Genomic DNA, 24,911 nt, shown 5'->3' with positions numbered 1-24,911 from the left:
GCAGCCGCAGAGTAGGGCGATCCAAGGAGAGGACCCTCCTTGGACAAAGGTAGAGCGGAAGAGGAAGAAGAAGGGGAATCCGCAGGTAGAAGTGCAGGTCGCCAAGCCAAGGCGTAGGAAGGCAGGTGCCAGGCGCGAAAAAGGTGACGCTATCGTCATCAAGACCGAACAGTCGAAATACTCGGACGTCTTGAAGGCGATGAGGTGCGACGCCAAGCTCGAGGGTCTTGGAGCCGACGTACGCAGTATCAGACGTACTCGTACGGGCGAAATGATCCTGGAGCTTAAGCGCCAGAAGGATCACAAGGGCGCCGCCTACAAGAGGCTGGCAGAAGAGGTCCTTGGAGATGGAGTGGAGGTGAGGGCTCTTACGCATGAGGCGACTCTGAAGGTCAAAGACCTAGACGAGATCACCGAAGCAGAAGAGCTCGTCACGGCACTGCGGCAACAGTGCGATGTTCAGGTGGCCGCCACAGCCGTCAGGCTGCGGAAGGGGCCAGCAGGGACACAGATAGCTCTGGTTCAGCTACCTGTGGCGGATGTTAAAAAGTCCGTTAAAGTAGGGAGTATTAAGGTGGGCTGGTGTGTTTGTCACCTGACATTCCACGAGCCACCTGAGGTTTGCTTCAGGTGTCTGGAACCAGGACACAAGTCGTGGGACTGCAAAGGCCCCGACAGGCGCAAACTGTGTAGGCGATGCGGCGCTGAAGGCCATAAGGCCCAAAGCTGCACGAGTCCGCCCATCTGCATGATCTGTACCGGGAAAACCTCGAAAAACAGACATGCGATGGGTGGTCCAGGGTGCCCGGCCTTTAAGAAAGCCGCAGTGAGCAACAAATCACAGTGCAGGTAACGCAGCTGAACCTGAACCACTGTGATGCGGCTCAGCAACTGCTTTGTCAGGCGGTTTCTGAGTGGGAGACGGATATCGCCATCATTTCGGACCCATACCGAGTACCCGCCGGCAACGGCAACTGGGCCTCGGATGGGACCAGGAAAATGGTGGCGATATGGACGACGGGTAAATACCCCGTGCAGGAGTTGGTGTCTACTACCTATGAGGGCTTCGTGGTCGCCAAAGTAAACGGGGTCTTCTTCTGTAGCTGTTATGCGCCTCCGCGGTGGCCGATCGAGCGGTTCACGCAAATGCTGGACCGCTTAACGACCGTGCTAACAGGGCGAAGGCCGGTGGTAATAGCGGGTGACTTTAATGCCTGGGCTGTGGAATGGGGAAGCCGTTTCACGAACCAGCGGGGTCAGATCCTGCTAGAAACACTGGCCATCTTAGATGTCGACTTGGCTAACGTCGGTACCAAGAGTACCTATAGTCGAAACGGAGCGGAGTCAATTATTGACGTGACCTTTTGTAGTCCTGGCCTAACAAGTAGTTCGAACTGGAGAGTAGATGATGGCTACACTCACAGCGACCACCTGGCGGTTCGCTACAGTATCGACTACAACAACAGCAGACAGCGGATAGAAGAAGAGGCGGCTAGGCCAAGGCCAAGCCCTCGTAGGTGGAAGACATCATACTTCGACGAAGAGGTATTTAGGGAAGCGCTCCGCCGTGAGCGAAACTTACTCGGTTTAGACGGCGACGAGCTGGTGGCGGTGCTCTCACGTGCGTGTGATGCGACCATGCCTAGGAGAGTCCACCCTAGAAATGGGAGGCCACCGGCTTACTGGTGGACCGACGCGATTGCGGACCTGCGCCGCGCCTGCCTACGGGCTAGGCGGCGGATGCAGCGAGCACGATCAGAGGAAGAGCGGGTGGTGTTCGCCGCCGCAAAAGCCGCGCTCAAGACCGAGATAAGAGCAAGCAAAAAGGCCTGCTTTGAGGGTCTCTGTCAGAGTGCCAATACGAACCCGTGGGGTGATGCCTACAGGATCGTTATGGCCAAGACGAGAGGTGTGATGGCTCCTACAGAGCAATCTCCAGAGATGTTGGAGGGGATCATTGGAGGACTTTTTCCGCGTCATGATCCTAGTCCTTGGCCTCCTTTCGTAGGACAGCCGGGGACTGGGGCTGGCGATGAGGAAATGGTCACCGAGGTGGAACTTGCGGGGATAGCTAAGTCCCTTAGCGTAGGTAAGGCCCCAGGTCCGGACGGAGTTCCGAACCTGGCCTTAAAAGTAGCTATTGCAGAAGCTCCCGAGATGTTCAGGTCTGCTATGCAGAAATGCCTGGACGAGGGAGTTTTCCCAGAAGCTTGGAAGAGGCAGAGCCTGGTACTATTGCCAAAGGCGGGGAAACCACCCGGAGACCCGTCGGCCTATAGACCAATATGCTTGATTGACACGGCGGGGAAGGTGCTCGAAAAGATCATCCTCAATAGAATGTTGAAGTTCACTGAGGGCGTAAATGGTCTCTCGAGCAACCAGTATGGCTTCCGGAAGGGGAGGTCCACCGTAGACGCTATCTTGTCGGTTACAAAAACCGCCGAGAAAGCACTCGAGCCTAAGAGGAGGGGAATTCGCTTTTGCGGGGTAGTGACTCTGGATGTAAGGAATGCATTTAATAGCGCCAGTTGGGCTGCTATTGCTGATGCGCTCTTGCGTCTGGGGATACCGGAGTACTTGTACAAGATTCTCGGAAGCTACTTCCAGAATCGCGTACTAGTATACGACACGGAGGTGGGTCGGAAGTGCTTTCACATAACCTCAGGAGTCCCGCAAGGTTCCATCCTGGGTCCGGTGTTATGGAATGTCATGTACGACGAGGTGTTGAGGTTAGAGTACCCAGTGGGAGTGGTGATTGTCGGATTTGCCGACGATATTACGCTCGAAGTCTACGGTGAAACGATCGAGGAGGTGAAGTTGACTACCGACCACTCGATCAAGGTTGTGGAGGCGTGGATGCGGTCCAGAAAACTGGAGCTGGCTCACCACAAGACAGAGGTGACGGTTGTTAACAACATGCAGTCGGAGCAGCAGACGGAGATCAGTGTAGGAGAGTGCACTATCCTGTCGAAGCGCTCTGTCAAGCACTTGGGCGTGATGATCGACGATAAGCCATGTCGATTATGCCTGTAAAAGAGCCTCCACAGCTATTGCGGCACTGTCCCGGATGATGTCCAATAGCTCAGCGGTGTACGCCAGTAAGCGCAAGCTTCTGGCTAGTGTTGCTACGTCCATACTTAGGTATGGCGGCCCGGCGTGGGGTACCGCGCTAAGTACTGAATGCTACCGACGGAAGCTGGAAAGTACTTACAGGCTTATGTGTCTGAGGGTTGCAAGCGCGTACCGTACCGTGTCACACGACGCTCTCTGTGTCATTACTGGTATGGTGCCCATCAGCATTCTTATCAGTGAGGATATGGAGTGCTTCGAAATGCGCGGCACAAGAGGCATACGCAAGACTGTCAGGATGGCCTCTATGGTCAAATGGCAGCGCGCGTGGGACAGTTCCACCAAAGGAAGGTGGACCCATAGGTTGATACCGAGGGTAGATAGTTGGATTAATAGGCGCCATGGGGAAGTTTCATTCCACCTGACACAGGTCCTTACAGGTCATGGTTGCTTCCGACAGTATCTACACCGTTTCGGGCATGCGGATTCTCCCGAATGCCCAGTGTGCAATGGTTTAGAGGAAACGGCGGAACACGTTTTGTTCGTGTGCCCGCGTTTTCGCACAATGCGTGACCGCATGCTTGCCACATGCGGGGAGGACACAACTCCGGACAACTTGGTCCAGAGAATGTGTAGGGATGAGTTTAGCTGGAATGCCGTTTCAACGGCTATCACCCATATCGTCTGGGAGCTACAAAGGAGGTGGCGCGTGGACTCGGAGAATGGCTAGTCCAGATGCAGTACAAGAGGTGGTCCAGGGGTTCGAAGTCGGCTTCGTAGGTCATACCGGTGCCCTGCGGTCGAGATCGACCCTTACAGCGATTAAGTGGCCGCGGAGAGGAAGTCCCGGTAGCGGTGCTGTCGTGGCGTCAGTCTACTGGGTTGGATCTGAGCCCGCGGTTGGAAAGGGGTCCCCGGCAAGGGTCGGGGTAGGTGAGACCCTGCTGTCTGCAACCTACGGATGCAGCTGATAAGGCCTGAAGGGTAGTGATACCCTTGCCTTCAGCAGGTCAGATCGGGTTGCATGTGGGCATCAGTTCTTGATGTCCGCTCAGCAGTAGGGCGCGGGCGGGGTTGACCCTGCCCGCCTTCCGAGGACAAAGGGAGTGGCGAGGACCACTCGGGAAACTGGCTAAGCGCCAGCATGCTATCGTGATGGACTCTCCAGTGCGAGTCATCGATGTTCGTTGCTGCTAGGCTACGGCAGCTAACCTTGAGGGTGCGATATGCACTAGCCCCTCTCTGAAGCAATACCTTCTTGGTGGTTCCGGAGAGACGTAGGGTTTGGCGACCATAGGAATGTGTTTTAGTGGGTCGAGGAGAGAGTAGTCCTGGCTTCTACCGGCATTGTAGAAGACGGCCTCATCCCCACACTACCCTAACCTTCCTGTTAGGGTGTCTGATGAGCAGATTTATCCCCCTATGGTTTAAAAGGAAAAAAAAAAAAAAAGACCTTTTTCTGCTTCTTGTCCAGTTTATGAAAAAAAAGTACATGTATCTGTATAATGTGTTTTTCACAAGTCAAATAAGCGCTTTAATGTCATCTTACTTCAACTCAGAATGCAAAACACATGTTTTTTACTGAACAGCAGCTGAATTAATATGTTGTTCAGTTGTTAACCATAATGTTGTGCTAATTCACTACTGCTGAATAGGAGTCGAAGTGTGGTTATTGTGAAACAACGGAAAGTTTATGTGGGAACTTTAGTGCTTCCATTTATCATCCTAGAGATGATGCGCAGGTAGGAAGGCATGCGACTGACAATCTATGGGTCTCGAAATTTCAGAAACTCCAGAAACCCAAAAATTGATCCAAAATATCTTCTAGACAATTTTCCATAGATTTCTTCAGTAATTCGTACATGGATTCCGTTAGAAATTCCTCCAGAGGTTCTTTTGTAAATCCTTCCACGGATTCCTCCAGAAATTCCTGTATGCATTCTTTCAAAATTCTTTTCTCCCACGAAATCTTTCGTATTTTTGTTAGAAATTCTACCATGAATTCCTTCACAAATTCTCCCAAGAGTTTGTTTACAAAATCTTCCAAAAATTAATTTGAAAAATTTCACCAAAGTTTCATTAAGATGTTCTTTTAGAGATGCCACAAGCAAATCCTCCAGGGATTCTAAATAAAAATCATCCTTCAGAAATTCCTCTATAGATTTCTACAAAAATTTCTCCCAGAACTTTTTTTTTAGAAAATCTTACATACATATATTCCGCCTCAAATTACTGCTAATTGTCCCCAAAAATTCCTTTAAACTTCTACAAAATTCACATGGAAATTCCTCTTATTAAATAAACTTACTTTGAATTCCTTCACACATTTTCTTTAAGACAATTCACACCGTCTTCAGCCAGAGGCTGCACAGACTGAACACAGTGGACCAGTGATGATTTTTTCGTTTGATGAAAAGTTTCCACCGACTGGAACGGAATTGAACCCACACTCCAAGACTTACGATACGCCTAGACGACTGCCGCCGCACGGCCACGAAGCCCACAAGGGTTATTCTAGTAAACATTCAATGGGAGTATCCACATGAATTGCTCCATGGTTCTTTTAAAAACCCATTCGGAGATTTGTTTAAGTTTTCTTCTAAGGATGTCTTTAGAAATTGCTCATGCGATTTCTTCCAAATATCAGATATTCAAGATTCCAGAAATTCCTTCAAATGTTCCTCTAGAAAATCTTGCAGAGATCATTTGTGAAAATACTCAATGGTTTCTGTGAGACTTTTCTCTAGGGAGTATTTCCGATATTCCTTCAAAAATCTCTCCAAACTATCTCCAAGGGTTCCTTTCAAAAATCTTCCATGCATTCCTTTAGAAGCTTTTCTATGCATTCTTTCAGAAATTGTTTTATTCCTTCAGCAATTCCTCTAGCGGTTCCTTTTTGAAATTCCTCAAGAAATTTATTGGGAGTGGTTTTCAGAAATTTTCTTGGTTTTTTTTTTGAGAAACTAGTTTTCTCAAAATTTGCTCAGTGGAATATTCCAGAAAATCTTTCAAAGATGCAATCGGAAACATTCTCAAGGGATTTTTTTCAGAAACTCTTTCAGGGAACAATTTGAAAAATTTCACCAAAGTTTCATTAAGATGTTCTTTTAGAAATTCCACAAGAAAATCCTCAAGAGATCCTAATCAAAAGTCATCCTAATCAGAAGTCAAGTCCAGAAATTACTCTAGATAGATTTCCACAAAAATTTCTCCCAGAAGTTTTTTTAGAATATCTTACATGCCTTACTGCTAGTTGTCCCCAAGAATTCCTTTAAATTTCTCCAAAATTTACATAGAAATTCCTTTAATAAAATAAACTTACTTTGGATTCCTTCACACATTTTCCAAGGGTTACCCTAGTAATCTATAAATTGATTTACAAAATTCCTAAATGATTTTTCCGCAATTCCTCCAAAATTTTCTTCAACATTTCCTCTAGAGATTTTTCCAGATCTTTCAAATATTCTCAAATTTTTACTGTAAGTTCATCAACTAGTTGTGTAACAGTGGTCCAAATTTGGGAAAGATCGGGTCATTTTCCACGAAGTTATAAAGATTCTTGGAAAAGGTAAAATAATACGATAGCGAACTTTGAGCTGCTATATCTCCGGATTCAATGAACCGAATGCAATTAAATTTTGACGATTTATGACTTATATAATGAGCTATGAAAAACCGTTGACTTTACCTAAAATTCTTTACACGGAAGAAAATTATGACGATTAGATTATTTTTCTAATAAAACATAAAATTATCCAAAACTTCAACATCGTTTCAAAATTCAAGATGCAAATTATAATTCATTTAATTTCCCTCTAATTGACTCACATATAAATGTGTTTCGAAAGAAAGTAACAACATAGCTGCCAACAAATTGAAAAAGGAATGGAATGCATATTAAAAATAGACCAATTTTCAAAAAAAAATGGTGAAAAAATTAAAATCGCTATAAATGTTTCTCTTGTTGAAAATTTCAGGTTTAATCAAATGTTTTCCAGAGTTCATTATGTAAGTCATGAATGGTCAAAATTTCATTGCAAGCGGTTCATTAAATCCGAAGATTTAACAGCTGAAAGTTGTCATTCGAATAATTTTACCTTTTTCAAAATTTTTTAAAACCTCGTGGAAAATGGTCCAATTTTTCTTAAATTTGGACCACTGATACACAACTAGTTGATGAACTTACAGTAAAAATTTGAGAATATTTGATGCACTTTTCGGAAAGTTACATCTAGTTGAACATTTTTTGAAAAGTGAAAATTTTGCCTGTCCCGATCATTTTGTCTATCCCCTGTAAATGAACAAATAAAGATTCCTTTAGAAATTGCTTCAAGATTCCTCAAAAAAAATCCTTCAGAGATAACTATGGAAATTTCTCCAGGAATTTGTTCTTCCATTTCTCAAGAGGTATATTCAGAAATTTATCCACGTACTTTTTTAGAATTGCTTCCAAGAATTAATTGATAAATTTCTCCAGATTTTTCTCCACAATTTCCTGTTGAGATTTCACCAGATTTTTTTCCGAAGGCTCTTGCAAAAAATCCTACTTGGATTATTTCGGAGATTCATCCAGAGATTTTATGAGAAAATTATAAAATGGCAATTCCTTCAGAAATTTGTCCGTGTATATTTGTACAAAATCTTCCAAATATATCTTAGAAATCCGTTCAAAGATAAGATCATAAACTCTTCTAGGGGTTCCGTATGAAAATCATCAACGGGATTCTTTCGGGTCTTTTAGAGATTCCTCTAGAAATGTTTTAGAAAAATTTCTGAAGATTCCTGGAAGAGTCTTGGATTCTTTCCAAAAAAAAAACCATGGATTCCTTTGGAAATTTCTCCAAAGATTCTATCAGAAAATCATCCAAGATGCCTTTCAGAAATTATTCCACCAATTCCTTCATAACGTTTTCTAAAGATTATTTCTGAAATGTGGAATTTTCCCCGAACATGTCGTCAGATGTTCTTTAAGTTATTATTTCAGTAATTATTCCAGGAAATCCTTTGGAAATTCTTACAAAAATTCCTTCACGAACGTATCCAGGAATGTCTGTGACAAACACTGATCTTCCAGAAATTCCTTAGGAATTGCTCCACTGACCCTTGGATGATTTATTTCAGTGATTTCATCACCGGTTTCTCCAGAGATTGGTGCAAAATTTTCTACTGAGATTACTTCAGGATTTTTCTCAGAATATCTCAGAAATTCACTAATAGAAAAAAAATTTCAAAAAAAAAAGAACATCCTCCAGATTTTTTAGGAGATCTCCCACCACCTGAAATCCCTTTCAAATTTGGCTTCCTCTCCCAATCTGCCCATCATAGTTAGCCTTAATGTAGAAATATCTTGGTGTTCGCATTCTTGTTGCCAGAAATAGAGTAATAAGAAGAAGCCCAATCTATGGTGATGGATACGTTGTTGCTTCATCTGCATAAAGAATCGTGTAATAAAAAAGAATGAGTTTTTTTACAGTTATTTTGAAAGCTTTTTAGGAAGTTTTTAATAAGTGCAATAAGGAGCAAAAATGTGTTTTGATTTTGTATTGACAAAGAAGAAACACATATTTTTTTACTAAAGTACAATTCACAATTTCTTTACATTTTATTTTTTCTTTCCCTTTTTCAGGTTGCCCTTCACTTCCTGCAGGCGTCGACGTTGCGCTGCCTGCTGGAGCCCTGGTGCCGCGAGCTGGGCTTCATCATCTGTTACGGTGCAATCGTGCTCAAGCTTTACCGCCACCTGGTCGAGTTTCGCACCAGGAAAGCTCATCGTTGGGTTGTGAGAGATTTAGATCTGCTACGTTATCTGTGCGCAATGTGCGTGGCGGTGCTGTGCTACCTGGCCGCATTCACCGCCACCAGCATGGACTTCCTGCGGTACAGCGAGTTGGTGTGGAAGGTGGAGAACACCGACGACCAGGTCACGTCCAACATGTGCCGACCGCTCAAGTGGGACTACGTGACCGAGGCCGGCGAGCTGCTCATACTGGGGTTCGGGCTGCAGCTGGCCATCGCCAGCCGCAATGCCAATACTCAATTTCGGGTAAGTTCTGTTAATTTGCCAATCGTCAAGCATCATCCAATTGAATCCCAAAGGTAATCGAAATTCTAATCTCTTTTCTTGTCATCTGTCTTCGGTTCCACCAGGAACGTCAGTTCCTCGTCGCATCTATCCTAATCGAATTCCTCGCATCATCCACGTTCTACATTCTACGGTTTTGGTATCTGGGAGAGTTTAACCCATCGACACTATTCCTCGCACTGTTCATTCGATCTCAGCTGACCAATACAGTCACTCTTGCACTGATATTCCTGCCTAAACTGTGGTACCAGCATAAACAGGTAAATTGGAAAGCACAGCCAAAACCACAGAAGCATTGCTCCTGCTCCCGTCCCACCCTGATATCCGCACCTGGCCCAATCGAACTAGTCCGCCCCGATCCAATCAAATTCCGTTAAATGCCCAACACACCAGTTACACATTTCCACACATTCCCGAACACCACCGCCATCACCACTCACTCAACCACAATCATAATGTACCTACATTGTACATGTAACACTTGATCAACAAATTCAATCAAAGCCAAGGGAACAACCAGAACCTGCCTCGTGTTCAAATGCTTGCCCATTTCTTCCCTGCACGCACTTATCATCTTGGGAAAACCACACAATCACCACTTTGCTTTGCTCGAGCTTTCCAAACCGTACCGCAAACAGTAGTGGACAAAAGTATATCAATCTTGTACCGACTTTTCGAACCCTCTAAGCAGAATACCCTCTATGAATGAGTGTAATCAGTTTCGTACCTTTTAATTCCGCCCTATGTTGCTTATCCTTTGACAGATACGCGTATTTCGACTACCACTTGTAATCTTCCTCAGTGTCAGTGGATAACTGACACTTAGGAAGATTACAAGTGGTAGTCGAAATACGCGTATCTGTCAAAGGATAAGCAACATAGGGCGGAATTAAAAGGTACGAAACTGATTACACTCATTCATAGAGTATATCAATGTTTTTTTTATTTTTTAACTCGAGCAGAGACTTTCTCTATTCCACTACCCCTAGTAAAAATGTTTATTGGCAAAATGATTAATTTTACACAATCAATCAGCACTGTAGACTGGTAATGCTCACAGATTCAAATGAAATTCACATCGAATATGATGGGAATTGAAAAATGTCATGACATTTTTTTTCATGAAATTCCGTGACATTTCCCATCCTTTAACTTTTTACTTATTTATTAATAGCATTAATAGCATAGCATGTGCCTTGGCCAGGAAGTCCTATTTTGAGTAGATTCCTCTTTTACATTCCAATCGTAATTGTTATTCATTCACAAAATAATTTTGATCAATATTTAAAAAAATAATTAATCATTTTTTTTTTTTGTGATTTTTTGGATAAACGTTGACATTTGAAAAATACCAATTCTTACCTCCGTATTCAGTTGTTTTGTACTCCCAGAAGCTATGTTCAAAATTTGAGCAAAACCGGTCAAGCCTAAGGGGGCGCTCAACAGGATGAAGTTTATATAAAAAAAAACTTGGCCAAATGTATGCAGAAATCTTAGGTTTTTGCATTTTGCCGCTAGGCAGTGCTGTAAGCGTTTAATATTTAAACCCTTTGGTATTATTTTAGATGACTAAGATGTCAAACAACTTTGTCGAAGATCGCAAAGTGATCCGACGGTTGTGAAAAAAAGTTATATCCTATGCATAGTGAGGCGGAGTCAGGGTTGTAAAATGTCACGGAAATGTCATGGAAAAAATGTCATGACATTTTTCAGTTCTACCATTTCCGCAAATTTATGTTCGTGAACACATAGCTTCAATAATGCTGATTAGCTTTGGCAATATAACGATACCGTCGTTAAAAATTTCTTGCTTGGGGCAGTGAAATTGGCTTTTCAAATTAAGAAAAATGTACCGATTTTTTGATTTTATATGGAAGAACAACTTTTTCTGAGCCACTATGATTTTTTTTTAGATTTTTAGAACTTTATTTTGGTATCTAAAATCAATTTCAAAGAGATTTTTTGAAATCACCTTTTGACAGCTGGGTAACTGTTTGACAGCTCCACCCAGTACAAAATGTGACGAGGGGTGATTCGACAAATCGCTCCCATACAAACTTCAAATTGATTTTTAAATAGGTTCCCGGGCACCAAAATTCATGAAAGTTTGGATTTCGGCTCAGAATATGGAATTATCTCAACACCGCTAAAGAAGCCAATTGGCAAATAATCAAATGACATTTTACAATCCTGGGCGGAGTATTGAGATTTCATTATTGATTTTATTCCTTTACATGAACTAGAAAAAAAAACAACATTTGCGCTTCACTTTACCTAGGTCCTAGGGTATAACTTTCTTACGAGGCCTCGGGTCAATTTGCGGTCTTAAACAAAGTTGTTTGGCATATAGTCATCGACAATCATACCAAAGGTGTAATTGTTGAACGCTTCAACAGTGCTGGCATGGTAAAATCAGAGCTGATTACTCAAAATTTTCAAATCTCAGCGCCCCATATACTGGTGAACCTCCCATAGGAATGACTTCAAATGACTGAAATTTTCACGATTTATTTCTGTGAATATTGTGGGAGAGACGTTCTTGCAGGTATTCCTTCTGAGTTTTCAGCAATGATTCTTCTAAAGATTCCTCCAAAAACATTTTTTTGAATTTATTCCTTTTTATATACTCATCGAGAATTTTCTTCATGATAACCTATAGGGATACTGCCAGAAATTCCATTAGGGGTTCTGTCAAGATTCATCAATTTTTTCCGAATTTTTTTCATAGAAAGAAAATTCTCACTGGATTTCCTAGAATGATTCAAGCAAGTTCGTTTAAAAATTCTTGCTGAAATTCCTTTAGCGATTATTTGAGAAATTCCAGCAAGGATTGCTACGGTAGTTTGGGCATGCATTCTTTCATGTGTTTCTTCAGTCATTTTTGTAAGAAATTCTTTTGGAAATTTCTCAAGAATTCTAGAAATTTCTCCAAATCTTCTCTAGGAGTTCCTCCATAGATTTCTTCCAAAGATGCAATGCCAGGAAAAAAAATTGATAAATCATCTAAAGGTTTCCTTTAGAATTGCAGATTTTTTCCTGGAACTCTTTCAGGAATTATTGTTGAAATTTTTCCAGAATTTATTAGGAAATTTTACTGGAAAATTGTCAAGAGATTCTGAAAGTTTCTTCGAAAGTTTCTCCAGAACTTCCTCCAAGTATTCCTCCAGGGTTGCTTAGGCTTTATTTAGACCTTACTTCAGGTATTCTTTCATTTTTTTTTCTTTGATGCTTTAGAAATTTCTCCAAAGATTCTCTTAGCAATCCCACAGAAATTGCTTAAGAATCTAAATCATTCAGTTAGATTTAAAAAGAAAATATCAAGAAAGCCTTGCATGAATACCTGCAAAGGGTTCTCCTGTTCTTTCACGAATTCTTTGAAAGATTCTCAAAAAAAAAATTTTTTTTATTCAAAAATATGTTCAGAAGTGCTTTTTAAAAACCTGGATGATTTTTGTATCTGCACGATTTTCTTTAAAGATTTTGATGTATCTATCCCTGAAGAAAATTGATAAAATGCATCAATGCATCATCCTCCATATATATCTCCAGGAGTTCTCCTTATGATTCCGTCGTCAGAAATTCTTCCATATTTTCCTTGAAATCACTTTTAGAGTTCCTCAAGAAATTTCTCATGATTTTTTTTTTCTGGAAATTAAGGAGGTTTCTTCAGGTACTTCCCCAGAAATTTTTGTCAAAGAATCGCTCCAAAAAGTTTTCAAGAATTTCTCTTTGGGACATCAAAAGTTATAGCTAGGAGTTTTAAAGAAGGGATTCGTTCAGACAGTCATCCTAAGATTTCCTTAGAATTTCCTTCACAGATGCTTTCAAAAATTCTTCTAGGATTTTTTGTGCAATTTCTGGAAGAACTTCTGAAAAAAAAAACCCCTAGAGGAATATCTGAAACAATTTCTTCATGAATCTTTGAGGGAACCTCAGGAAATATTACTGACAGAGCCACATGAGCAATTACCAGAATAAAATCGTGTCGGATTTTTTGCTGAAATCCTAGAAAGAATTTCAGAAAGATTCTTGTAGGAACTTTAGAAGAATTTCCGAAAGAATCTCTGAATGATTTTTTGAAGAAATCTCCAGTAAAATTTCCGTAAAATCTCTGGAAGAACTTTCGAATGAATCTCCAGAGAAATATCCGAAAAAGAAATCTTGGGCAATTCCCAAAGAAAGTTTTGAAAAAGTTCCTAGAGAAATGCCACGAAAAATTCCCGAAAAACCTTGGGTGGAATTACTAGAAAAGTTTTTTCAAGTAATCTTCAAGAAAATACCTTAAGAAATTATTTAATAAATTCCTTAACGAGCCATTGGAAGATTTTTTTGAGAAATCCATGGAGAAATTTCCGGAGGAATTTTTAGCTTTTGATTTTATGAAGGAATTGCTGAAAGCATTTGTGGAACCAATTTGTGGACATATTTCTGAAGAATTTCCTGTAGGAATACTTAAAAAAAAACTCCTAGAAAAGCTTATGTCTAAATAGGCTGACCCTTTGAAAACACTTGAGATATTTCCGAAGGAATTCCTGTACAAACTCTTGAGAAACATTTCTAGATAAATTCCTCAAACAATTCGCAGAGAAATACTTATAGTTATCTTTTAAGGAAATGCCGGAGAAATTTACGGGAAATATATGTAGAAATATCTGGAGCAAATATTGTAGGAATCTCTGTATGAACTCCTGAAGAAATTCCTGCAAGATTTTCTGGATGAATCCCTGTATAAATTATAGCGGGAATTTTCAATGGAATTCTTAGAGCAATTCCTGAACAAATATCTGGTGGATTTCCTGAAGAAATACCTGAACGAATTTAGGAATGAACTTCTGGAAGATTTTTAGATAATGATCACAGAAAAAATTAACGAAAGAATCTTTGAAAGAATATCTGAAGTAATCCCTGTAAAAAAAATAAAGGATATCCTGGAAGGGTTTCCTAAACGAATCCTTAGAAGAGTATCTGAAGTAATACCTGGCGGAGTTTCAGGATGAACTCATGGGAATATACATAAAAGAGTTCCCAGATAAATTTCTGAAGATATATTCAAGGGAATTTCTGAAGTGAACATTCTGAAAAAAATTATGAAGATATCTCGTAAAGAATTTCTGCCAGAGAATTCCATAAGGAATCGTTGGATAAAATTCCCAGATATATTTCTGAAGATATTTTTAAGTTTGCGTAAGATTTTCGACTGACAGTTTACCCTTGAAAAAGGCCAAATAAATTAGGCCGAAACGTCGGGCAATGCCAATTTAATCGTTTGGATTCCCTAGACTGAGAAAGCCAAAACCTCCAAAAGATATTTTCAAGGGAATTTCTGAAGGGAACATTCTGAAAAAATCTATGAAGATATCTCGTAAAGAATTTCTGAAGAAATTTCAGAGAATTCCGTAAGGAATCGTTGGAAAAATTTCTGCAGAAAACTTTGGAAGAATTCTTGAAGAAGTCTGTGGAAGATTTTGTAGAGAAATCCGTGTAGAAATTTCTCAAATTTTGGATGAATTCTGGACGTTTGATTTTCTGAAGGAACCTCTGAAAGCATTTCTGAAGAAATCCGAGAATGATTTCCTGAAAGAATTCTCTTACGGGAATTTTTAAAGGACTGAAGGTGAAAATTTTCTAGAGGGTTTTTGGAGGATTTTTGAGGGTCTTCTAGAGATAATTCTAAATGAAATTCTAGAGCCATTTTTAAAGAAATCCATGGCGATGTTCTAAAAAAAACTTTTGAAAGGAGTCCGTAAAATATATTCTGAAAGGATTTTCTCAAAAGATTTTCTATTGGAGCAATTCTGGAAGAAATTCAAGGAGAAATAACCGAGAGCATTTCTGGCAGATTTTTTTATTAAATTCTCAGGACATTTTTTTGAAGAAATTACTTTGAGAATTTTTGATGTACTATTACAGAAATCCATGGAGTAATGCCTGAAGATATTCATAAATTGTTTTCCAAATACATCCGTTGATAAATTTCTTGAGGAATCTTTCAAAGAATTTCTGAAGAAATAACTAAAGAATTTCAGAAGCTATTCAGAAGCATGCAAGTTTTTTTTTTTCTAAATTACCTTTTGAGAAATTCAAAAAAAAAATTCAATATCTGAAACAATACCTGTGCGAAACTCTAGGAATCACTAATGAAAATTTGGGTATGAATCCTCGATAATGTTTTTAAGTCCCGCAGAGTTATTTTCGGGGAATTTTGTGGAGTAATCCGTGGGCGCTCAAACTGGTTGGATATTTTTATCTAAAGCGCTGATTACCCCTCGATGACACCACTGAACGCTTCCAGTGTCACCTAGCGGCAAAAATCGAAAACTTAAATTTTGAACATAGCTTCTTGGTGTCTAAAACAACCGAAAAGAGGGAAGAGTTGGTATTTTCGTTTTTTTTTTTGTTTTTCATTAAGCGTAGGCCATTCTTTGTATATTGAACATGTTCAAACTTTGTATTAACTACCCGAATAGAAGGGCATACCTTACAAATACCATGCGAAGAGCAACATGTGCTCTAATACCTAAAATTGTTATTGCTGCGTTATTAACACTTATGTGGCCGGCAGGGTACCCGGGTACCTTTTTCAATTTCAAATCTCTATATTTTAATGGTTATTGAGACTAGGATTTTGAAACTCTGTTAGATCTTAGAACTCGTCAATATGCATCTATTAATGGGGTTGACCGAATTTTAAAGTGAGGAGGGGCGGGGGAGGGGCTCCTGCATTTTTTTATTACGTGGAAGGCCGGCAGGGTACCCGGGTACCCACGAAATTGAAATGATCATATCTCCGTCAATTTTTCATCGATTTTGGAAATCTTTAGCTCATACAACTCAGAAACTCATCATCTATCGGGAAAATATTTGGTTAGACCGATCTAATTACCGTGGTTTTCGGAAAATCCATATTTTTGGGAGCATGTCCTTATACCATATTGAAACCCACATTGTTAAGGCTAGGATACCTTAAAGTGTTTTTGGTCAACCATGGCCCCACGGGAAGCGTGTTCCGAAATCACAGTTTCAAGTCAACACGTTTTATGATTCCAGGCCGGTCAGATACAATATGCCAAAGCAATTTTACGATGCTTGGTACCGAAATTGCTACTAACCTACCGAAAATCCCGTATATTGTATTGTATAAAAACATGGATCCGGAAATCCAGATTTTCCGGTACCTATGGTGATCGGACCGGTCCAACCAAATACGATCTCGATAGATAATGAGTTTCTGAGTTAAATGAGGCAAAAACTTTCAAAATCGGTGGAAAAATCGCTGAGATATGATCATTTCCATTTCGTGGGTACCCGGGTACCCTGCCGGCCTTCTACGGGTGTTTTTTTTGCTGGCCACACTACGGTTAAACGAAATGTTATGAGATCATCACAATAACAATTGGAGGTATTTGAGCAGAGTTTGGTATTGATGTAGTATTTGTTGGTTTAGCAGTGAAAATAATCGAAGAACAAGATTTGCTATTACATCATGAAGTCATCGAACAAATGAAACATTTAATAACAAGAAATTTTATTAGTTTGTTGTTTAAAAACTTTGGGATAACAAATACAGCACTTGAAATTTTAGGTATACATTCGTAATTGAAATAACAAGACTTGTTATTTTCTAGGTGTTATTTATACAAAATTTTGGTATTCGTTTTTGTTATTTTGCCTCTTATTACCACCTAATGAAGGGCATATTAAGGTATGGTAGTATTTAGGATAAATACCTTGATATGTTATTTTCTTGTTATTTTCTTCTGCTCGGGTATTGAAAACTTCAAAATTGCCATTCGATTGATTATCACTGCATGGAGATAATATTTCTATCTTTGTTTTTAGTATGCACAGAACATAATATCCATATAAAATTCAGCAAGAAATCATACACATTAGGGGAATGCTAGATTTAGGGCACCTTTGTATGAGATATCATGCAAAATTACATTATGATCGTTTAAATTTCTGCCAAATATCGCGTAACTTATCATGGACTCCAATCGGTTTCGCAACTATTAGCGTAAATTTGTACGATCATAACATAACATTATTTTACATGACATCTCATGTAAATGTGCACTATTACATGAAATTTACATGGATATTTTTTTCTGTGCGTGCTTTTCAGAAATATCACAGCTCAATGCAAATTCTTGAAGTAGCTTAATCTGATCAATAAAAAAAAATGATAAACTTTTGTCCAGTACTGTCCGTTAAACCCTAATCTTCCTCCTCGCCATGGCTTTCCCACTTATTCACGTGTCCATCGTTGTATCGCTTTTTGGTGTTCTGTAAAGCATTTTCCTTTTTTTTTGTTTCCTGCCACCCAATGTGATTGTTGTTTCACACGCTTTCATCGTCCTCGCGACTGTGTGTGTATGTGTGTGCGTTTGTGCGCCACCTACATGTTGAGCCGAAATAAATTTACCGTTTCTGCACGCAAATCCTAATCCGATTTAGACTTCACCTATCAGCACCACCACCATATAAGCATGACGTTACTTCCTCGCCCAATCCATATGGATGGGGCACTCAACCGACGAAATACCACACACGACGCTGTTTGGTGGGTGAAACGGCATACGGCGTCATTGTTTCCAATATCCGTCCCACTTCGCTAAAGATTAAACGGTTCGTGTTTTGTGGATTGTTTATTGTTGTTTTCGGGCTTTTGTTCACACCTTTTCTGTAGTGTTTGATGTTCCTTGTTTTTTTCATCGAATCGTCTATTATTAGAACTGTGAAAAGCTTTGTTCGTGAACTACTGTGGATAACTACCATGGAACAATGGCTGTCTAAGTAGGGTAGACATTTACTTTATCATAACCGCTAATTCCCGTCCTATCAGATGGAAAATAGCCAATAATTAAAGATGTTGATGACTCATTAGATGAAAGTAAAAAAATGTGGATTATCAAAAAACAGCCCCATACAGCACTGGAAAGCAAAATTTAATTCCACTTACGACTTCTCAATTTGTCTCGTGTTGCGTATGACGAAGGCAACCACACTAGAGCAGCAGCTAGCCGAATTGTTCTTCATCACCGTTCAATTTTCACATCGCCAGGTTCATAATATGATACATTGGGCAAGAACAAACTCGATCATTGTTTGTTGGTGCTTGGTATGACGGGAATTAGACAAAAACCCTACATGCTGATTGATAAAAAAATAACTTTAAAACAAATAGAAACATATTGAAAGATTTTAATGGCTTAAGCAGTATTGGTTATCCCTTTAACGTGATTTTTATTTTTCTTCTTAGAATGCTTGAGAAACACCAGCAAGAATTTCTAGGTAATAGTTATAGTCTCAATTCCTGAAGAAATTCCTGAAGGAATCCTTGAAGAAATCTCTGGAGGAATCATTGGATGGATATGTAAAGGAATCCTGGCAGAAACCATTGAATCAAATCCCAACAAGGAACATTTAGAGCAATCCTATCAGGCATTTGTGGAGGTCTCCAAAGCTTTCTTTTGGATTGCCTCCAGGAACGCTTGATGGGTGTCTCTAAATATTTATTTTTACTGGATTGCAAAAAAAAAATACCTTCAAGAATTCCTCCAGAGAGTCAAATTCCTCCAGGAACTCCTACTGCGATTTTTCCAGGGAATTCTCCAAGAATTTCTCCAAGAATTTCTGCAGAGATTTTTCAAAAATTGATTGCAATTGCCCCTCCATTTATTTATCTAAAAAAGCTTTCAGATATTGCTATCTAAAAACTTCCAGAAATTCCTCCTGTGGTTCCTTCACAGAGTTTTCCAGTGATTCTTCCAAGAAATTCTTAGGTATGGGATTTCGCTAGCAATTTTTGCAAGGATTATTCCACGAACTCTTCTGGCATTACCACTACGTATTTTTACTGGGATTTCCCCACACCAATTCAGTGCTTCTGCTGAGAATCCTCTTTCGATTATTTTAGGAACTACTACTGGAGTTGCTCCTGGACTGCTACTGGGATCTTCTTGACATTTCTGGCGGGAATCATCCATAATTTTTCAAGGTTTCACACCTGCTGGGAATTCTCCAGGAATTCCTGGAAGACTTTGAAGAGCAATAACTCGAGATATTTCTCTCTTTGTACCGACTTTTCGAACCTTCTAAGCAGAATTCCCTCTTCGAATGAGTGTAATCAGTTTCGTACCTTTTAATTACGCCCTATAATCACGGGGGTGAATCTTCATCACGAAAAGAGCCGCTCGTTTGACTGCTGCACACTAGCGAACCTGGTGGTGGAAAGCAAGCTTTTTTGTACAGCGAGCATAGGGCGGGAGCGAGGCACGCTTTGATGGTTTTTATTTCTCCTAGGAAATTCATTCCAATTTAGTTCTCCAAGTGAAAATTTTACGACTTCCACCTCTAAACTTCAAATTTGTTCGAAGATACACATCTGTTCTGTGCTATAATGCTTATCCTTTGACAGATACGCGTATTTTGACTACCACTTGTAATCTTCCTCAGTGTCGTTTATCAGTTAAAAGGTACGAAACTGATTACACTCATTCGAAGAGATATTTCTGCGGAAAATACTACCGAAATCTCAGCAAGAATTTCCGAAATAATTCTAGTAAAAATTTCTGAAGGAATTCCAGGATTATTATATTAACTGCTCTTTGAGCAGTTCCTAGAAAAATCCTTGAAAAAATCTATAATGGTTTCACAGCAGGAATTCCTGACAGAATTTCAAAAGAATCTCCTTGAGCACACTCAGTTTTATTCCACGAGCTCGGCTGTACAAATCTCGGTTTCTGAATTTTAACCGAGACTCAGCTAACAATATGGTAGGTTGCTTAGCAACGGGGCGTGCTACACTGATTTTCGGCATTCATAAGCTGAGATCTCATCAAAACATTTAGCTGAATACTCGGCTGTGCAAATCTCGGCATATGTAAACCGAGATTCGGCATTCTAAATTAAGTGTGAGGAATCCCTGGAGAAAATCCTACGAGGTTTTCTCGGAGGAAACCCAGCAGGCATCCTTTGAAGCATTCCGAGAGGAATTGCTGGAAAAATCTGTTGAGGAAATTTCTTGAAATTCTTCCTCAAATATCTGATAGGATTCTGCTTCGAAATTCAGCTGGAATTACTCCATGGATTTCTTCAAGGATTCTTCCGAAAATCACTCCGGTGATTCCTGAAGGGATTTCTTCAAGGATTCTTTTAGAATATTATCTTCGAGTAACTCCAGAAATTGTTGCTGGGATTCATTCAGGAACTTCTATCAGGATTTCTCCAAACATTCTTGTTGAGAACTCTCAAGCATTTTCTGCAGATGATATTTCTCCAGCTATTGCTCTTAGGAGTCTACCAGAAATTCCTGAAGGATTCCAAGCAGGAAGTGCTTGAACAAATCCAGCAAGACTTCTTGGAGGATTTCCACCATGAATGCTGGAAAAATCACAATTTTCAAAGCTATCTGAAGGGGTTTTCCAGTAAGAATACGACGAGAAATTCCCCAAGTGAGTATCTTAGAGGATTTCCTAGATGAATTCCTAAACGAACTATTGGAGAAATCCGCAAAAAAATGCCTAAAACATCTCTAAAAGTAATCAATCCATGGAAGTCATTTGGAAGTCCTCTTGAAATTATTCTACAAATGCCTAATGGGGAAATTCTTACTGAGAATGCTCCAGAGGTCCATCCCAATTAACCGAAAGTTCCGCTTCCCATGACACTTCCAAGCTCCGCTTTCAAGTTCCAACTTTCTGGCTGCTTACGAGGCTAACAATGAACTTCGCACACAAGTTCTAACAAGGCTTATTGTTAGCCTCTTAAACAGCTTGAAACTACATAGGTGTACTTACTGCACAAATTGGAAGCTAATTCAAACGTGTTTCACACGTATTGTGAATAATCTGAATAATAAATCTTTTTTTTCTACAATTATTTTAAGAAAGTTCCGTCAAAAGCAGCTTAGATGGCAATCTGACTACACTATAAGAACTTCCGAAATGATTTAAAAATGAAGATGCTAAGGAGGCTGAAGAGCAACCTCAAGTAAACAACCTAGCTTATAAAATTCCCTTTTATCTGAATATTCTCTAAGGATTGCTACAGAAATTCCTCTAACTTTTTTTTCAGATTTTTCTCTTTAAGTACCCAACTAACAATCGCAAGCTGCAAACAAGCATGCATGCTGAATTGTTGCTTTATAATAGTAATTACTGCCTAAATTTATGCTGTACACATTACTGTACAAATACTTTTTTCAATTGAAAAAGTATCCAATGTTCAACTTTTCTTATCGGTAGAAACAATGATAATTTAAAACACTTTTCATGCGTTTGATAAGATTTTTATTCGACTTGCAGTAATTCCTTTACAACATAGTTTAACAAGACCTTTTTCTGCTTCTTGTTAAGTTCATGTAAAAATTAGCACATGTATCTGTATAATGTGTTTTTCACAAGTCAAATAAGCGCTTTCGTTTCATCATACTTCGACTCAAACTACATGATGAAAAACACGTGTTTTTTTACTGAGCAACAGCTGAATTAATTTGTTGTTCAGTTGTTAACCATAATGTTCTGTGCTTATTCACCACTGCTAAATAGGAGTCGAGGTCTGATCATTATTAAACACGGGAAGATTATGTTATGATTTGAGCGCTGCAATTCCTCATTTTTAGGATGGCGCAGATAGGAAGGCATACGGCTGGCAATCGACGGATCTCGAGTTCGAATCTTGGATTAGGTAAATTTATGTGTAGTTATTATTTCACAATAGTTATTCACAGCATAAGTTCAATCATAAACTCTTGCGGAAATTGAAAAATTTTGCATTATATTTATTTTTAATCATTTTTGCCAATGCTGAATAACAGCTTTACTATATAGTTGTAAAACGATTTAACAACAAACAGTTCAGTTGGTACACAACACCATGCATTATAGTTTTTCCAAATTTGTGTGAACAAAACCCGAACAAAGGTTGTGCCTTAAAATTATCCAAATGTTATTCAGCACCATGCTGAACTAATTCATTGTAATGGTGCTTGTAAAATGAGTGATTGTTAGTTGGGTATTTCTCTTGGAATACAAGTACATATTTCTCTTATGATTTCTTCAGGCATTCTTGGAGGGATTGGTCAAACTATTTCAGCTAGGGTTTCTTCAATAATTGCTCTTGGGAGTCCTCAAAGCGCTCATGGGTGATTGTTAAATAGAATTGCCTGAGAATCCCAGTAAGATTTAATAAAATTCTAGGTTAACTCTAAGAAAAAAATCTGAAGAAATCGTTGTATAAATTACTGAAGGAATCACAGCAGGAAATTTTAAATAAATATCTGAAGGAATCACAGCAGAATTTTTGTAGGAATCTCAGCTGTAATTGTACGAAGAATTCCAGCAATAATGTATGGAGGAGTCGTAGAAATTTCTCTAATATTCGTCCCGTGATTCCACCAGTGATTTCTCCTTGGACTCCACCAGGAAATCTTGCTCAGCGAGGATTCCCTGGTGGAGGACTCCCCCAGGCTTCATGTTTAGCGTTAACGCTCACGATGCACTCATAAAGTGGGAACCAAGTGGCCGGACAGAGGAGTTCTTGCGATGCAAGCGGTGGCTGGATAAATGTATCCTGCATTACCATCGGGGGTTAAACAGAGAAACCGTTGCCAATGGTGGCCGGATAGAATAGTTCCAGCGATGCCTACAGTGGCCAGACAGAAAAGGAGAGGAGTTCTTGCGTTTACAGACGATATCTTGCGTTGCCAGCGATGGCAGGACAGTTTTTTACGTTTCCAGTGTTGGCCGGACAGAGGAGATCTTGCGTTGGTAGCGGTGGTTGAACACAGGAGATCTTGTGTTGCCAGTGGTAACCGAGACTGCAGATCTTGCGTTGCCAGCGGTGACCGGATAGAAGAGATCTTGCATCGCCAGCGGTGACTGGACTAAAGAACTTGCGTAGCAAGCGGTGGCCGGACAGAGAAGTTCTTGCGTTTCCAATGGTGGCTGTATAGAGGAGATCTTACGTTACTAGCGATAGCCGGACAGCGGAGATCTTGCATTGCCAGCGGTGGCCAGACAGAGGAGTTCCTGTGTTTCCAATGGTGTCTGGACTGAAGAGTTCTTGCGTAGTCAGCGGTGGCCGGACAGAGAAGTTCTTGCGTTTCCAGTGGTGGCTGCACAGAGGAGATCTTGCGTTTCCAGCGGTGACCGGTTAGATAAGATCTTGCATCGCCAGCGGTGAGTGGACTGCAGAATTCTTGCGTAGGAAGCGGTGGCCGGACAGAGAAGTTCTTGCGTTTCCAGTGGTGACTGCATCGAAGAGATCTTACGTTGCCAACGATAGCCGGACAGAGGAGATCTTGCATCGCCAGCGGTGGCCGTAGAAGTTCCTGCGTTGCCAGTGGTGGCCGAACAGAGGAGTTCTTGTGTTGCCAGTGGTGGCTGCACAGAGGAGATCTTCCGTTTCCAGCGGTGGCCGGATAGAGGAGATCTTGCATTGTCAGCGGTGACTGGACTGAAGAGTTTTTGCGTAGCCAGCGGCAGGCTTGACAGAAACTCCCTCGCGAGAAAATGAGGAAGCGATTTTGGCGTTTTTCTGAGGAGTGAAAATAAAACTCAGAAATCACAACGCAAATCCTCAACAGCAACGAGCGCAAGCTTGCCGCACAGCGAGGAGTTCGTTCAACACTCATAATTACTTGTTGTGTTTCTCACGTCCACTCACACTCAAAAAGCTCTCGCGAGTTCCACTCCCATACAAAGAAAGACTCTCGAGGCGAAAATCACACTCAAAAACCCGAAATAATCATCGGCTCTTTTTTCGTTCCCCTCTTCCTCGCTCAATTTTTGGTGCCTCTCTGTTTGGGCTTCGTTCGCTCCCTCGCGGCGAGGCAAAAGCAAAACACCGCTCTAGAGCATGTTGCAAAACTCTTTTGATTTCGAGGAGGAATATCAAGCCTGGCCAGCGGTGGTCATGATCATCATCAACGTCCAAAATTTGCATGCATAACTACGTGATGATTTCGAAATTGTGCTCTAAAACAGTTAAAATAGTACAGGTGTAAACATCTCAGCCGGAAACCAAAGCTCAAACTGTTTAAATATAGAAATTATTAAGTTTCACATATCTTGCGTTGCAGTGAACCAATATAAAATCACTGAAAGTTTTTGAGAATGTCCAACACGTATATGAATCTTTTTAAATACTTCACAGGTTTTTGCATTTTTTTTTTTGTGAAAGCTTGAATTAAATAATAACGTCGAAAAGTTCTTCAGGATTTAGCGATCCCTCTAAAAATTCACTACAGAAATCCCACCACCAATTTCTGCAAGATTCTTAGAAGAATTCCGTAATATTCTCTAAGGACTCCGTCAGTAATCCCGTCTATGATTTCTCCCGAAATTTCACCTTGAATTTTTTTTTCCGAAATTTCACCTAAAATTCTTCCAGAAATTGTCGTTAGATTTCTTCAGGAATATATATGATCCCGTCATAAATTTCTCCATAAATACCCCAAACAATCTTAATACAGAAATTTCTGCGAGAGATCATCCTCGGAAACTTTCACGGATTATTTTTTTCGAAGATTCCTCTAGCCATTCCTCCAGATTTCTTATAAGAATTCCTCCAAGGATTTCTTCAGATATTCCTATGATAACACTAGTTTACAGCATTTTTGAACTCGGTAAGCTGATGATCATTTTTGGTGTAGAATCATGCCCTGAGTTCGAAAACGCGAAGGAAAAAAATTACAGTAGAGCGGATTTTTTTTCGACTTTCCATACAAGGTTGATGATTTGAAATCGATTTTTGT

The 24,911-nt window shown here is 40.2% G+C and overlaps 1 protein-coding gene across 9 annotated transcripts in view; it reads left to right on the top strand.

The window, feature by feature from the left end:
- The window catches only part of LOC109410186 (metabotropic glycine receptor), a 347,855-nt gene that overhangs the window by 236,913 nt on the left and 86,031 nt on the right, over nucleotides 1-24,911 (top strand). For all 9 annotated transcript variants that reach the window (XM_062850543.1, XM_062850540.1, XM_062850541.1 and 6 more), the window contains exons 8-9: nucleotides 8,696-9,112; nucleotides 9,217-9,411. In XM_062850543.1, the coding sequence (XP_062706527.1) occupies nucleotides 8,696-9,112; nucleotides 9,217-9,411 (612 nt within the window). The remainder of the gene's footprint in view (nucleotides 1-8,695; nucleotides 9,113-9,216; nucleotides 9,412-24,911) is intronic.

This window comes from Aedes albopictus, chromosome 2 (assembly GCF_035046485.1).
Source record: "Aedes albopictus strain Foshan chromosome 2, AalbF5, whole genome shotgun sequence".
NCBI lineage: Eukaryota > Metazoa > Arthropoda > Insecta > Diptera > Culicidae > Aedes > Aedes albopictus.
Note: the sequence above shows the minus strand (reverse complement) of the source record. Positions and strands in the feature narration are given on the sequence as shown.